The sequence below is a fragment of the Sycon ciliatum genome, chromosome 4 (genome assembly GCF_964019385.1).
Source record: "Sycon ciliatum chromosome 4, ocSycCili1.1, whole genome shotgun sequence".
Taxonomy (NCBI): Eukaryota; Metazoa; Porifera; class Calcarea; order Leucosolenida; family Sycettidae; genus Sycon; species Sycon ciliatum.
In genome coordinates, this window is record NC_088646.1 from 16686735 (window position 1) to 16699758 (window position 13024).

The 13024-nt window shown below is 50.8% G+C and overlaps 1 protein-coding gene across 2 annotated transcripts in view; it reads right to left on the reverse strand.

Annotated features, from left to right (window-relative positions):
* LOC135814713 (leucine-rich repeat serine/threonine-protein kinase 1-like) overlaps positions 1–13024 on the reverse strand; it is a 20507-nt gene continuing 7483 nt past the window's right edge. For both annotated transcript variants that reach the window (XM_065327880.1, XM_065327881.1), the window contains exons 3-13: positions 12140–12861; positions 11663–11932; positions 10181–10439; positions 7868–9819; positions 6677–6859; positions 5700–5858; positions 4820–5020; positions 3905–4204; positions 3193–3447; positions 2132–2528; positions 1–1544 (exon numbers count right to left, since the gene is read on the reverse strand). In XM_065327880.1, the coding sequence (XP_065183952.1) occupies positions 715–1544; positions 2132–2528; positions 3193–3447; positions 3905–4204; positions 4820–5020; positions 5700–5858; positions 6677–6859; positions 7868–9819; positions 10181–10439; positions 11663–11932; positions 12140–12861 (5528 nt within the window). In that variant the 3' untranslated portion in view covers positions 1–714. The remainder of the gene's footprint in view (positions 1545–2131; positions 2529–3192; positions 3448–3904; positions 4205–4819; positions 5021–5699; positions 5859–6676; positions 6860–7867; positions 9820–10180; positions 10440–11662; positions 11933–12139; positions 12862–13024) is intronic.

A 13024-nucleotide genomic window follows, 5' to 3' on the forward strand; every position in this document is an offset into this window, starting at 1 on the left:
TTATGTACTCTTGATACTAGTGGTTTTAAGGACAGGATGGCATTGGTGAAGAAAGCAGAATTGTTTCTATCAGCTGTGGAGACCAGTGATGAGAATATCTAGTGCCGGAATGCCACTGCGCAGTGGCATTCCGGCGGTACTTGGAACTAGTGAAGGTTAGCAAGATCAACTTGGCCGTTGGGCTATGCCAGGCAAACCCAAATGTAATGATCATCGGATTGGCACTATTACGTTATTGACAAATCATGCTTCCATAAGAAGCGGTACATGTACGTGTAGATGGAGGGACCATTTCGTTCTGGCTAGAGTGAAAGGCTATAATGGGTATTAATATGGGCCGAAGCTGTACATACCGGTATCAACGTAGCTAGTCGTTTTCAGACCTAGATCAGACTATTGAGTATGCCGGGTTTTCTGAGCCCCTGGCCGGTAGTCATGCATACATGGCCAGGGCTGAAATATACCGAAGGAAAATTATGCATAACAATCTGCGGTAAGTTAAATGGGGTTGGTTATTATACAGAAGAGGCAATGGAGGATGTTGGCTCAGGGAAGGTACATGTCAAGTTCTGCATGGTGAATTCATTGCACTGGTACAAGTCAATGAGGTCAATACGTACTATATACATGTAGCCGCTGCTTGGTTAATGACCAGATGCTACTCCTCCAAGTCAAAATTACAGCGGCCATAGGTAAACATTGCCTGATGCCGCCCTACTGGTCCTGATGGTCATCGTTATCGGAGATGGACGGACCATTGGAGCAGTACACAGATGAGCTCTTGCTACCTGCACCGGCCACATTGGATTGTGTTTCAGAGGATTGATCTTCTGCACTTACTTCACCCTGAGAAGCAGCAGCAGCGGCAGCATCACCAACAGCAACATCATTGGACTGCAGCAGTGGCGTCGCCGTTTCTGAGTTACACACCTTTGACGCGCTCTTGAAGATCTTCGGCTCATCTTCATTTTTCTCAGCGAGGTGCCGGACATTGGTTGAACTGGCCCGTGGATGAACGCCATCACCATCAAGAGAGCCTTGGCTGGACTTCTCATTCTCCCGAGGCATCTTACTCTGTAGTGACTCCCACTCCGCTCTCCAAGAGGACGGATTCCACTCATTACGGCTCGAGTCATCGTCACTCTCCGATGCCGTGATCACACTGCGGAACTGCTCTGCCTCGCGGCCTACCTCCTCTTTCAGATGAACACTTCGCTGATACATGAGCTTCGTCTTGCGCGCCGGAAACGTCTCCCAAAGAGCGGCCATGCCTCCGGTCGCCTCCGACACTTCTTCCGTTGTGACGAAGCTGATGGGCCCGTTGATCATGACGCTGCTCGACAACGTGCTGGCAGGACTCTGTGGCAGCTTGGACTGCCTCAGGACGCTATCCATGGCCTCAGCCATCGCCAGCTCTGGACACTTGAAGCCCTTGCCACCGGAGAACATTGCACCCTCCTCGTGACCACAGGGCCCTGGCTGGGCACAGTAGGTCAGCAAGCGCACCCACTCACTGTACGGCTGCATGCGACTCAGGAATGTTCCTGGACAGTGCAACACCCCCCAAAAACCAGCAACATACAGAAGTGAGCACAAGCTAACAAGTAGACACATGGCATCAGGGTATATGATTATTTTCATGTGCTGCAAATCTACATGTATATCACCAGCCATCTAAAATGGCAGATGGTGTACACCTACATCAGGCCACACTTCAGACAAACTCTACAGTCATACCGGTACACTCAGCGCATGGCGAGATTTATTTATCATCATAGTACTGTAGAGTAGTCCTGCAGTAGTGTTGGGACCCCAAGAACACGCGTTATCCTCAACCTGCTGCTGGGAACTTGGCGGGGTGGCCTGACAGTACGAATGTGAATCATTGAGTCGTGTTTGACAAGGCCTTTTCAGGCCTTCACCCAACATGACCGTACACACCGTCAATGTTGGGAAATGGAAACGCCATGATAGTAGTGCTGGCCGGGGTATCAGAAAATAAGAATGTGGCCACTGAGGTCTTTCGTGGACTGGTTTGCATGTACAGAATCCCAACTCATTCGCACGCTTACATATCACACACACCAATACACATTACGGTAACACATGCAGTGAGTTAACTGTTCTGTACCTTCTTCATCGTAGACGAGTATCTCTCCGGAACTCAGACCGAGCCACAGCGTGTCCAGGCACGTCTCCATGCTGGTGATGACGGTCTTGCTGACGCCGAGCGTGTGACTGGCGCCCGGCTGGCTGTCCAGCGCGTGTGTGATGTCAATGGTGCAGCTCTGCCTGTGCGTGTGGCTGTTCCAGCCGTTGAGCAGCCAGTGGTCGTACACGCTGCACCAGACCGTGTTGCCGTCCATGCTCAGCTTCATCTCCTCGATCTGGCGGCCCTCCACGGCGCTGGCCATGAACTGGCACTTGAACGCCAGTGTGTCCACGTCGTAGATGAAGATGTACCACTTGGATGCACACCACAGGTTCTTGCCCACACAGACCATGGAGCTAACTGGAAAGTCACCGACCTGTTGTAAGCGTGTCACGGATTTGATAGAGGTGGAGCAGAAGACACATCAGTAATTTGTACCAAAGTGAAGCAACCAGAACAGTTGAGCTTAGACAATGTTTTTAACAGTTACACTTTAAAGTGCACGTGCACCCCCTAAAAACGTCGGCCTAGGTTCAGCATGCTCATAATGACTATGAATGACATGCACCAGCCATCCTACACATATGCGGCCGTGCACACCCCCCCCCCCCTCCTAAAAGGGGGACCAGCTATGCCCCTGTACAGTGAGTAACACTGAGAGAGAGAGAGAGAGAGAGAGTGTGTGTGTGTGTGTGTGTGTGTATGTGTGTGTGTGTGTCTGGTGTGTGTGTGTGTCTGGTGTGTGTGTGTCTGGTGTGTGTGTGTCTGGTGTGTGTGTGTGTGCGCGCGCGCGTGCGTGCGTGCGTGCGTGTGTGTGTGTGCTACTTTATTCAAGGCTCTTTCTACAGTACTACATGTGCCGTCCCTCGTTAGGATGACAATAGCTGCTGCAAGCATGCGCACACAATTCCTCCAGTGTCCAACAGTTGCAATTACATGTAAAGAGGTCTGGATAGACATACTGTTACAGGATCATGACATCAAGTCAAGACCATCCATGGTGAGCAAATCCAGAAGGACAGGAGGTCGCAGTGCCTTACATTGAAGCTTCGCGTGGTCAGATTATTCTTGCAGCTGGCTGGAATCATGCTGATACGTCCATCCATGGTGCTGATAGCCACATTGTCCTTGCACACCGCCATAGCAAAGATGCAATCATCGATGCCCGAGATGCGGAACTTCGTCGAGCCCTGACCCACGTTCTTGGCATCGTAGACCAGTATCTGTCCCGGCCGCAGGCCATCCTTGATGCCCAGCCACACCATGTTGTTATTCACAACCAGGGCGTTCTTGACCTATATAGCGCCGGCAAGGCAAAGATAGTCACAACAGGAAATGCAGGTTCGATGGACTTCTCGTGTGCTCTGGATGGCAGCCGTGAGTCAGTCAAGTGTCAAGTCAAGTCGCGGCGGAAAAGCACGAGCTTCAGTGCAGTGTGGCCGGGAGGAAACAGCTGTGCTAGGAAACACATGTATAGGGTGTTTGGCATGGCATGTTGAGAGTGTGTAGCCGGGTCGTTACGTTTACTGCCTGACAGTATGTCATTGAACTGTCACCACAGTCCAAAATACACGTAGTGCCATCATACATAGATTGCTTGAATTGGGCCAATATATACAACGAGGTTCACCACAAGCCCTCCAGCGAAAGTGTGATTTCCACAATCAAGCAAAATGCTACTTGAACATTACAGAAGACACGTCTTCATTGTAATCACTATTATTTATTACCCTGGCTCATGGCTGTACGCACCTGCAATTTGTCAATGCTGAACCTCTTCACCAGCTCCATCGTGGTTGGCTTGATGATCAGAACATCAATGCCATGCGCATCGTCGCAGAAGAGCCACACGTCCCCGGTGGCCGGCACAAACGCGGCCTTGCGCACCGACCTGGTCGTGGGCGCCGCAAAGTAGCCCAGCATGCTGATCACGTCCGGACTGAGCAGGCTGTCGACCACTTCATCGGCGCTGGGCCGAGTGGTGATGCTGTCTCGCCAGCACTGGAACATCACACCGCTCCAGCCCGGCAAACCACAGTACACATTAGGTACCTAAACAACAGCAGTAGCGGTAGTAGCACCAGCAGAAAAATGATATACTGTAAAACCTGGGTTAAGCAACCACCCCACGGCGCAAGCAAAAGCGGTCATTAAAGTCAGGTGGTCTTTAGAACCAGGTCCCACAGTGTCTGTGTAGAACTGTCGGTGCATGGAAAAACGGTCGTTAAGAGCAGGTGGTCGCTAAAACCAGAGATCGCTTGCACTAGGTTTTACTGTACCAATGGTTCCATAAAACTAAAGCCCAAATTCCCAAAGTCAGTCACAAGGCTCGGAGCCACATTTACGGGCGGAAGAAGTTCTTCATGTCACATGAAATGATAACACCTAATGTTCGAACAACAATAACGACATCACACATCTCAATCCCAGTATAACGTTAGTTCATAGCTTTCTGAACAATCGGCATACTCTGCCAAGATCATCATTGTGATCACCTGGTCTGTATGACCACTTTGCCATTATACCGAACATGCAGCTATGGGGTCACCCTGGCTTCAGAGCCCATCTGTGTTCAAAGACCATGCTGCATAGGCTAGCTATTGCAGTGGTTGTTAAATCAAGTTTGACCTGTACATGCACATGCTGTTAAAAAATAAAACGGCTTACATCCATCAGTCTTGGCCGTTGTCCTGCTATGACAGCATTGGTGATGTGTGCCTCATTTAGCTCAGTGAACGGTGGGCTGAGCGCCAGCAGCTCGTACATGAAGATGGCGAGAGAGTAGATGTCCACTTTGGTCGTGTACTCTTCCATGCCGTTGTAGCGCAGGATCTCTGGTGCCTGGAATCCCTTCGTGCCTTCAAAACCCTAAGGTACCACATCAATACATGCAGCATCACAGGTGTACATGCACCGGCGTGGAGTTAGGTGCAGCCCTTTCGAAAGATCTCTTATCCTACTGCACGTAAATGTAGATGTACATGGTGTGCTGTAATGGCTAATGGAGTGCTGTAATGGCTAATGGAGTGCTGTAATGGCTAATGGAGTGCTGTAATGGCTAATGGAGTGCTGTAATGGCTAATGGTGCGCTGTAATGGCTAATGGTGCGCTGTAATGGCTAATGGAGTGCTGTAATGGCTAATGGAGTGCTGTAATGGCTAATGGTGCGCTGTAATGGCCAATGGTGCGCTGTAATGGCTAATGGTGCGCTGTAATGGCTAATGGTGCGCTGTAATGGCTAATGGTGCGCTGTAATGGCTAATGGAGTGCTGTAATGGCTAATGGAGTGCTGTGACGTATATGTACATGTACACTGTACTGGGTAGCATGGAGCGTTACCATTGCTACCCACCATATTGAACCCGAAGGACATATAAGGGCCTGCAACAGCCAGGCACCATACTATCGGAGGCTGCACATTCAAATCAAGGTTTGATAGTTCACACGTTGTCAACATTCTGCAGGCAATGCGCCCTGGCCGGTCTCCTGCGGCATCGGATCATCTCCTATGGGAGAGGGCTCGCACGGCCATTGTCGGTTAACTCACCTTGATTCCTGACGGAGCTACTGTTGACGCAATGCCATAGTCGGTGAGCTTCACATTGACCGCCTGCTCAATGTCCATGGAGAACAGCAGTACGTTGGCACTCTTCAGGTCACGGAAGATGATGTTACGCGAGTGCATGTAGGACAGCGCCATAGCAACCTGGAGGAGCATGGTCAACAGTACACATCGCTTAGCAACCGCCACTGATACAACAGATTGAATGCCGGTATAGTTCTGCTTACCAGTACACAGTTTCTGCAGTTGATACGTATGACTGTGAGTGTTAGAATGGTAACCATTGAACACAGTATGTGAGCATCAGGCATGCTAATCTTATCATACACAAGGTATCATCATCAGGCCGCCCTAGCCATAGTCTTGCAACAGTGCTTCATACTGCAAGGCAGAACTTTCCACACAAGTTGACAGAGCGGCAATAAACCTGCACAGGCTGTGCACATGCACATACAGCTGTATGCAACACGCAGTTTCATGGCCGAACCACAAAACAATCTTCAGACAACGGATTTTTGGTGATGATTGGCTTAGTGCTACCAGTGTGGGAATCTCCCAGTTCCATGCACAACCTGAACATCCTCATCTTCGCATGCCGGAAAACACACACACACATGCATGCTGAGCCCAATGCACATTGCCAAATAAGGAATGCGTGGGCAGTACATGTGAGCCCACTGGGTTCAGGAGGATTGAACTCTTCAACATCCTACGCACCCATACCGGCCCGCAGCTGTAGGGTGCTGCTGGCACAAACGACAGCATTGTGCGGCAGTGGGCTATACAATGTGCATATACAGGGCCGGTCGTGGCAACTCCAAGCAGAGTGCTTGATGCACCAGTTGCATTATAAAACACTTAAAAAAAATTTAAGGTGCATATACATGTACAAGATGCATATACATGTACAAGATGCATATACATGTACAAGGTGAATATACGTGTAATAACTGAGTAGCTACCTGTGCTCCAATGTTGAATAGAAGCATCCTCTCCAGCTTTGGCTTGCTCTTCTCGGCTATCTTCTTGCACAGATCGCTCAAGGAGCCGCTTGGCGCCAACTCCAAGACAAGTTGCAGTGGCTGCAGTGTGACTCCGACCAGGCCAACAAGGTGACGGTGGTAGATTCGCTTCAGTATTGCCACCTACACGAGAAAGAGCAGCATAAATCAAAACGAACACATCTCACAGGGCCTACCTCTGTTCAGGTCATTCAAGTCCAACATGTTTCCAGTGGGGCGTTGATCATAGTGAGCCGGATGTTCTCCTCCTGGCATTCATCTAACTGTAATATTGATATAACATGGTGTGCGGGAGGGCAACTTCCGCTTGCTCCATCAGTTTGCATAACATCATAGGCCACTGCATTTAGCTCTACAACAGCACTGCACCAACAAGGTCACCGGGGTAATTCACATACAGCATGTACATGTACAAGCAAGTGATATGTGCAGTTAAGATCAATGGCAAAATGCTCGTACAATCATGATGTGAACCTAAACTTGGAATATTGCACTGCATTTTAAAAGGGACATTGGCCTGCTAGGCCAAGTTATCCAACCCATACTGAGTTTCAAAACTAATAGAAAGACCCCTGCTGCTCGTCAAGAATGAAATCAATCCCGTGTGCAGAGTCTTTGCTCTTCGCCTGTTTAGCACACCACGGATTAACTCCGAGTTGCACAGCCAGTGGCTCATGTCTGTGGTATTAAATATTTACCGGCTTTGCCTCTTCACATGCCATGTAGATCTATAGGGAGTCCTATCACCGATTAGTTTGACTTCAAAGACCTCTATACTGTAAAACCGGAAAGTTTTTAAACGTTTTTGTAAGTTTGGCATGATAACGTGCAGAAAGTTTAACAATGGCTACCTGGTCACCCATCTGTATGCACATCTTTACACAGATATCTTGCGATAACGTTTCTTCACATAACGAAAAAAATTGGTCGTTAAAACGTTAGACTTTGTGACTCGTTAGACCTTCCGGTTTAACAGGACTTCGAAACAGTCTATGAGCTGATCTATATAGTGGGGGCTACTACAAGTACACTGTCTGGCCAGCGTGATTTGCTACACTGGCATCTTGGACGTGTGGCAGTATGGTGGTAACTTGATAAGTTACTAATCACATGTTTACTAGATACCAGTACCTCTTGTCTGATCTCCTTGAAGACAGCACCTGATTCTCCTTCCTGCTCATTGAACGTTTTGATGGCAACTGATAGATCGCCGACCTCTCCTCGATACACCGTACCGAAGCCGCCCGTGCCCAGCCGACTGTCCTCGTCGCGTGTACATGCCACGTCGTTCTCCTTGAGAAGGAACTGCTCGGGCAGGTCAAGCAGCAGTAGCTCGGGGACAAGGTTTTCCAGCGGTGAGTCGGTATCCTTGTGGCGTGGGCACGTGATGACCCTGCCTGTACGAGCTGCTCGCGAGCACTCTTCGTAGGAAAAGAGATGCGGGTAGGTGTGCCCTAGCTGCGTGCACATGGTGCACGGTATGATCATCTCCATCATTGGCTCCCCGGTGAACGTGTTGTCCTCGAGACCAGGATACCATTCTTGCGCCAGCTTGTTGATATGATCGATAATGAGACCAAGCACGTGACGACCCTTAAAGCCAACTGATGTCATCGTCTCAATGCCGCTGTATTTCGGGCGCGTGCTTGCATATGGACGAACACAGAAGAACAGTTCTGGGTGAGCAAACAGCACGCCTTGACGCCAAATGGTGATCGCCCGTTTCGCCCTGCTACTTGCACGGCTGTCCTGGCTTGCCTCCTCCTCACTCTGGTCAGAGCTAGCATGCTCAAGATTGGCATCACTGTTGTCGGACGCGTCCATGAGTGTGCGCTGTGTAGTCGGTGTTGCCGCTCCGGGAACAGGCTTGCTGTCTGCCGATGCTCCTTTAGGCAAGTCGTGCCATTTGTCTGACAGGATGCCAAACTTCTCGATCACTTCACGCAGCGTGTAGATGAGTCGCGAGATCAGACGAGACCAGAATCCTGCCGGTATGCCGATGACCTTGTGGTGTCGGCGTAGTACCAGTTCTGGCTCGTGCACATTGGTGTTGAACTCCTGCACCAGTGCCGGGGCCTCCTCCGGTAGCATTGACGGGATCATGATTCTCTCACTGTCCAGCGGCAGTGCAATCTCAAACCTGGCCAGCAAGCTCAGGTACTGGTCGAAGAGCTGCTTGGGAAAGCGCTTGTCACGGAACAGCTGGGGCACGTCGCTTCTCAGCAGAATGCCTGCAGACATGTATGGGTTCCGCTCGCGTACAGTGACCACCTTGGCCATCATGTCGCTCAGCCAGCTGGGGTCAGTGAAGTAGAGGTCACAGAGACCGGAGGCGGAATCATCATAGTGCAGTAACGTGCCAACATTGTGCAAGAACTCAGCGGCATACTTAAGCTCCTCGTCGTTATCGATGTCCGTAATGCCACGGTCCTCGATGATAGCCTTCAGCTCTTCGTGACGAATGATCTGGGGAGCTTCCTTGGCCTCCAACTCGGCACGCTTCTCATTGATGGCACGATCAAGGCGAAAGTAGCTGGCAGGAATCCGTTCGCCCATCACCTTGCCAGACCGAAGCTCGTACTGCTCGGCCTTGTCGTAGATAAGATTCTTCAGGTACTCTACGCTGTGAATGCCGGCTGGTGTGTCGGCATTGCTGATACTTGTGATGAACACATTGAGCTCACAGTACTGCGGCAGGTCAGTCAGATTGCTGGCTGCCTCCAACATCTCTGTTGCGTAATTCGCTGCCTCCATCTCCGGCGTCACCTTATCCTTGTGCGTAGCCACAATAATGATGATCGATCTGCCAGCCTTAGCGACGATGTTATCAAGCCAGGTGCGCAGCTCTTCGATGCCTTCTTTGCCGTGCATGATATTGAAGAGAACGAGGTAGAGCGAGCGCTTGGTCATGAAGCACTGGTGTGTTGCGTAGTACACCTCCTGGCCGCCAAAGTCCCAGATGTTGAAAGTGAACTTTGTATGGCTCATCGTTGGTCGGTATTGCCACTCGTTCAGAGCAATACCCACGGTGGACAGGTTGTCGGCAGTTTGGCCACGCAGACGAGCCACCAGTGTTGTCTTTCCTGAAACATTGACAGGATTAAGAAAAGCAAACGAGAGGAGTTGGAAAGGCAAACTCCTTCATGCTAACTCATGCCCCAAGCATGTGCAAAACTGGCAATCAAAACAGAAAGATTGAAGTTGTCACATTTCAGTCTGAACTCATTTGCTGCTCACATTAGAGCCTATAAATATTCTTCTTTGAAGTAGAATAACTAGAATCGGTAAATACTAAATATTCAGGCCGAAACCTATGGGCCAAATGCACAGTCAAGCCGGTCTACAAATGAAAACAAGAGATAGCTTGCACCATGGACATCTCCCATCAATGCCTTAGCATCGGCAAAAGCAACCATTGTGAAGCTCGCCGTAATGGGCTCTCACCTCTCCCAGCAAAGCCGACGACCATCAGTTTCATTCTGTAGTACGGCTCGCATCCACGCAATCGCTGGCGGAGGTACAGGATGCACTTCCGCGGCGCCTGCAGGTACTCGGGTGGAGGGTCAGAAATCTCATTCCCACTTAGCTTCAGGTCCATTAGGTTGCTGAGTCGGCCCATGATGTTGGGCAATACAAGGATCTTTGGGTTATGGCTGATGTTCAAGTTCTGCAGTGGGGTGAGGTTGCAGATTGTTTCCGGCACCTGTCAGAACGGAGCAAACAGCAAATACATCAACCCATGGGCGACAAGTACATGTCATGTATGTGTAGCTCAACATTCTCAAACACCGGCACCAGAATGCTTTGTAATGACAGCTTTAGGTCAAATCGTAAATACTGGAACTCTTAGAGCAGCTACCTGCACAAAGTCCCTGTTCACAATTATCTACTCTCTAGTTTACACAAAGGCAGAAGGGAACAGAGACAACCGGCTAGGTCATTATTGCAACACTGCATTTCATGATGCACATAGCACGGCTAAGGCAATCCTCAGACACCTGATAATCTGTATATCATCTGGCTACAAACTTATACCCAGGCAAGCAGTAAAACAAGTCACGGTTTGCGTCCGGTCGAGTTTTCCGCATCCGTAGGGACGCTACCACCCAGTAGTAAAAACCGTGGTTGGCTACAAAACCTTGCAATCGCCATGCAAAGTGGTCATTGGCTACCCCAGCCATGTATTACTTGGAATAAAACAAAAATAAAAGTGTGACATTAAAGTTAGTGAGACATGGCGCAGATCATCGTGTGCTCTCGGGTTTATATACCGGTGTGTGTGTGGGGGGGGGGGGGCTGAGGTGTTCGTGTACGGTCCTGAGCGTGGTGCTATGCTTAGGGCGTTGGATTGATAGTTTGCACTGCTCCACTGCTATGCTGTATACTACGCTCTGCCCTGCTCAATTGCTGTACTGTGTACTACACTCCGCCCTACGTGACATCCGAGTACTTTGAGTACTCTCAGTACACTGTGTGCTCTCTCTCTATCTCTCTATCTCTCTCCCTCCCTCCCTCCCTCCCTCCCTCCCTCCCTCCCTCCCTCCCTCCCTCCCTCCCTCCCTCCCTCCCTCCCTCCCTCCCTCCCTCCCTCCCTCCCTCCCTCCCTCCCTCCCTCCCTCCCTCCCTCCCTCCCTCCCTCCCTCCCTCCCTCCCTCCCTCCCTCCCTCCCTCCCTCCCTCCCTCCCTCCCTCCCTCCCTCCCTCCCTCTCTCTCTCTCTCTCTCTCTCTCTCTCTCTCTCTCTCTCTCTCTCTCTCTCTCTCTCTCTCTCTCTCTCTCTCTCTCTCTCTCTCTCTCTCTCTCTCTCTCTCTCTCTCTCTCTCTCTCTCTCTCTCTCTAGTTGATGCTTACTGTCTACAAAATTCAAAGTATGACACTTGGGTCTAAAAGCCCTAAGCACTGTCGGAGTAGGCACCCAAGAAACCAACCTCCACAAAGCGATTGTTGCGGATGTTCAAGCTCAGCATCTGCGTCTGCTGTATGCCACGGGGCAACAGGTTCAGCTCATTCGCGCTGACGTCCAGTATTGCCATACTGCTTGTCCAGGAGCACTCGGGCAGCTCGCGCAGCTGGTTACGCGACAGGTTGAGATTCCGCAGCATCGGTAGCTGCACGACCTCCTGCGGGATGGCTTGCAGCGCGTTCCGGCACAGATCCAGTCTCTGCAGTCCCGTGCACTTGATCACCTGCGTCGGCATCTGTAAGTGCACGGGCAGCCGTAAACAAAAGAAATCAAACATCTGTGACTGCGTATAGTGTAAAAAGTACAGTTCTGACCTGCAAGTGCTCTAATGTATACGAAGTCGTATTTGCAACATTTGACGCGTGATAAAGACAGTTACAGACATGGCATTTCAACGAAGTGTGCAAGAACTCTGAAGTGTTTACACATCTACCCGGCTCACCTTGGTGAGGCCATTGGAGGCTAAGAAAAGACGCTTGGCCCATTTGATAGCTTGCAGCCACATGGGATCAATGTGCCTCAGCGCCAGTCCATGCCAGTCGACGTTTCCATTGTCGCGATTGCAGTCCGTGTTCAGTAGTAGCTCCAGGGCAGCCAGTTTTTCATTGGCACGCAGCGCCACATTGATTACGTGTACAGTCTTCACACAACCGTCCAGGAGAATGCGTCGGATGTGCGTGATGTGTGGCTCCGCCATGCCGATTGACTGGCGAGCCGGCTGCGCCCGCGGCCTGCTCAGCGTGGTGCTGACGGCCTTGCTGCGGCCGCGCGGTGACGTGCGCGTGAACAGCTCCTTGGCGCGGGTCAGCGGAGAGCTAGCCGCAGGGGCCGCTGTCTCCGTCGCATTCTCCGGTTCTGCGGGTGGCGCCTCGGCATTCCGGTTGAACAGACTGCGAATGCAATGCACGTCACCGGTGGACGCCGCATCACAAAGTAGGAGAAGAGCAGCTACATTGTAGTGGCGAAACTTCACCGCCGTCTCGACACAGTGATCGTAGTTCGTGGCACCCTTGATGATGAACTTGGCTGCGCCCTCCAGATACCCGTAGGTAGCACAGACGTTCAGGCCGTTGTTGAACGTGTTCTCCTCCACGTCTTCCTTGCGCAGACCTTGCAGTATCAAGCCCAGGTTGTCCGCATTGCGCTCAGCTGCATAAATCACCTCTGCAGAGAACAGTAACACCACAGCGCCATCCCAAATTGAGCAATAGAGTAATCCTGCACCACCGTGTGATACAGGGATTGCAGCTTTCCACGCCCAACTTCAGCCATGGAGCATCACTGTATGTTACGCCGTTTAGCCTGCAAACGTAGCAAGTCACGAGTC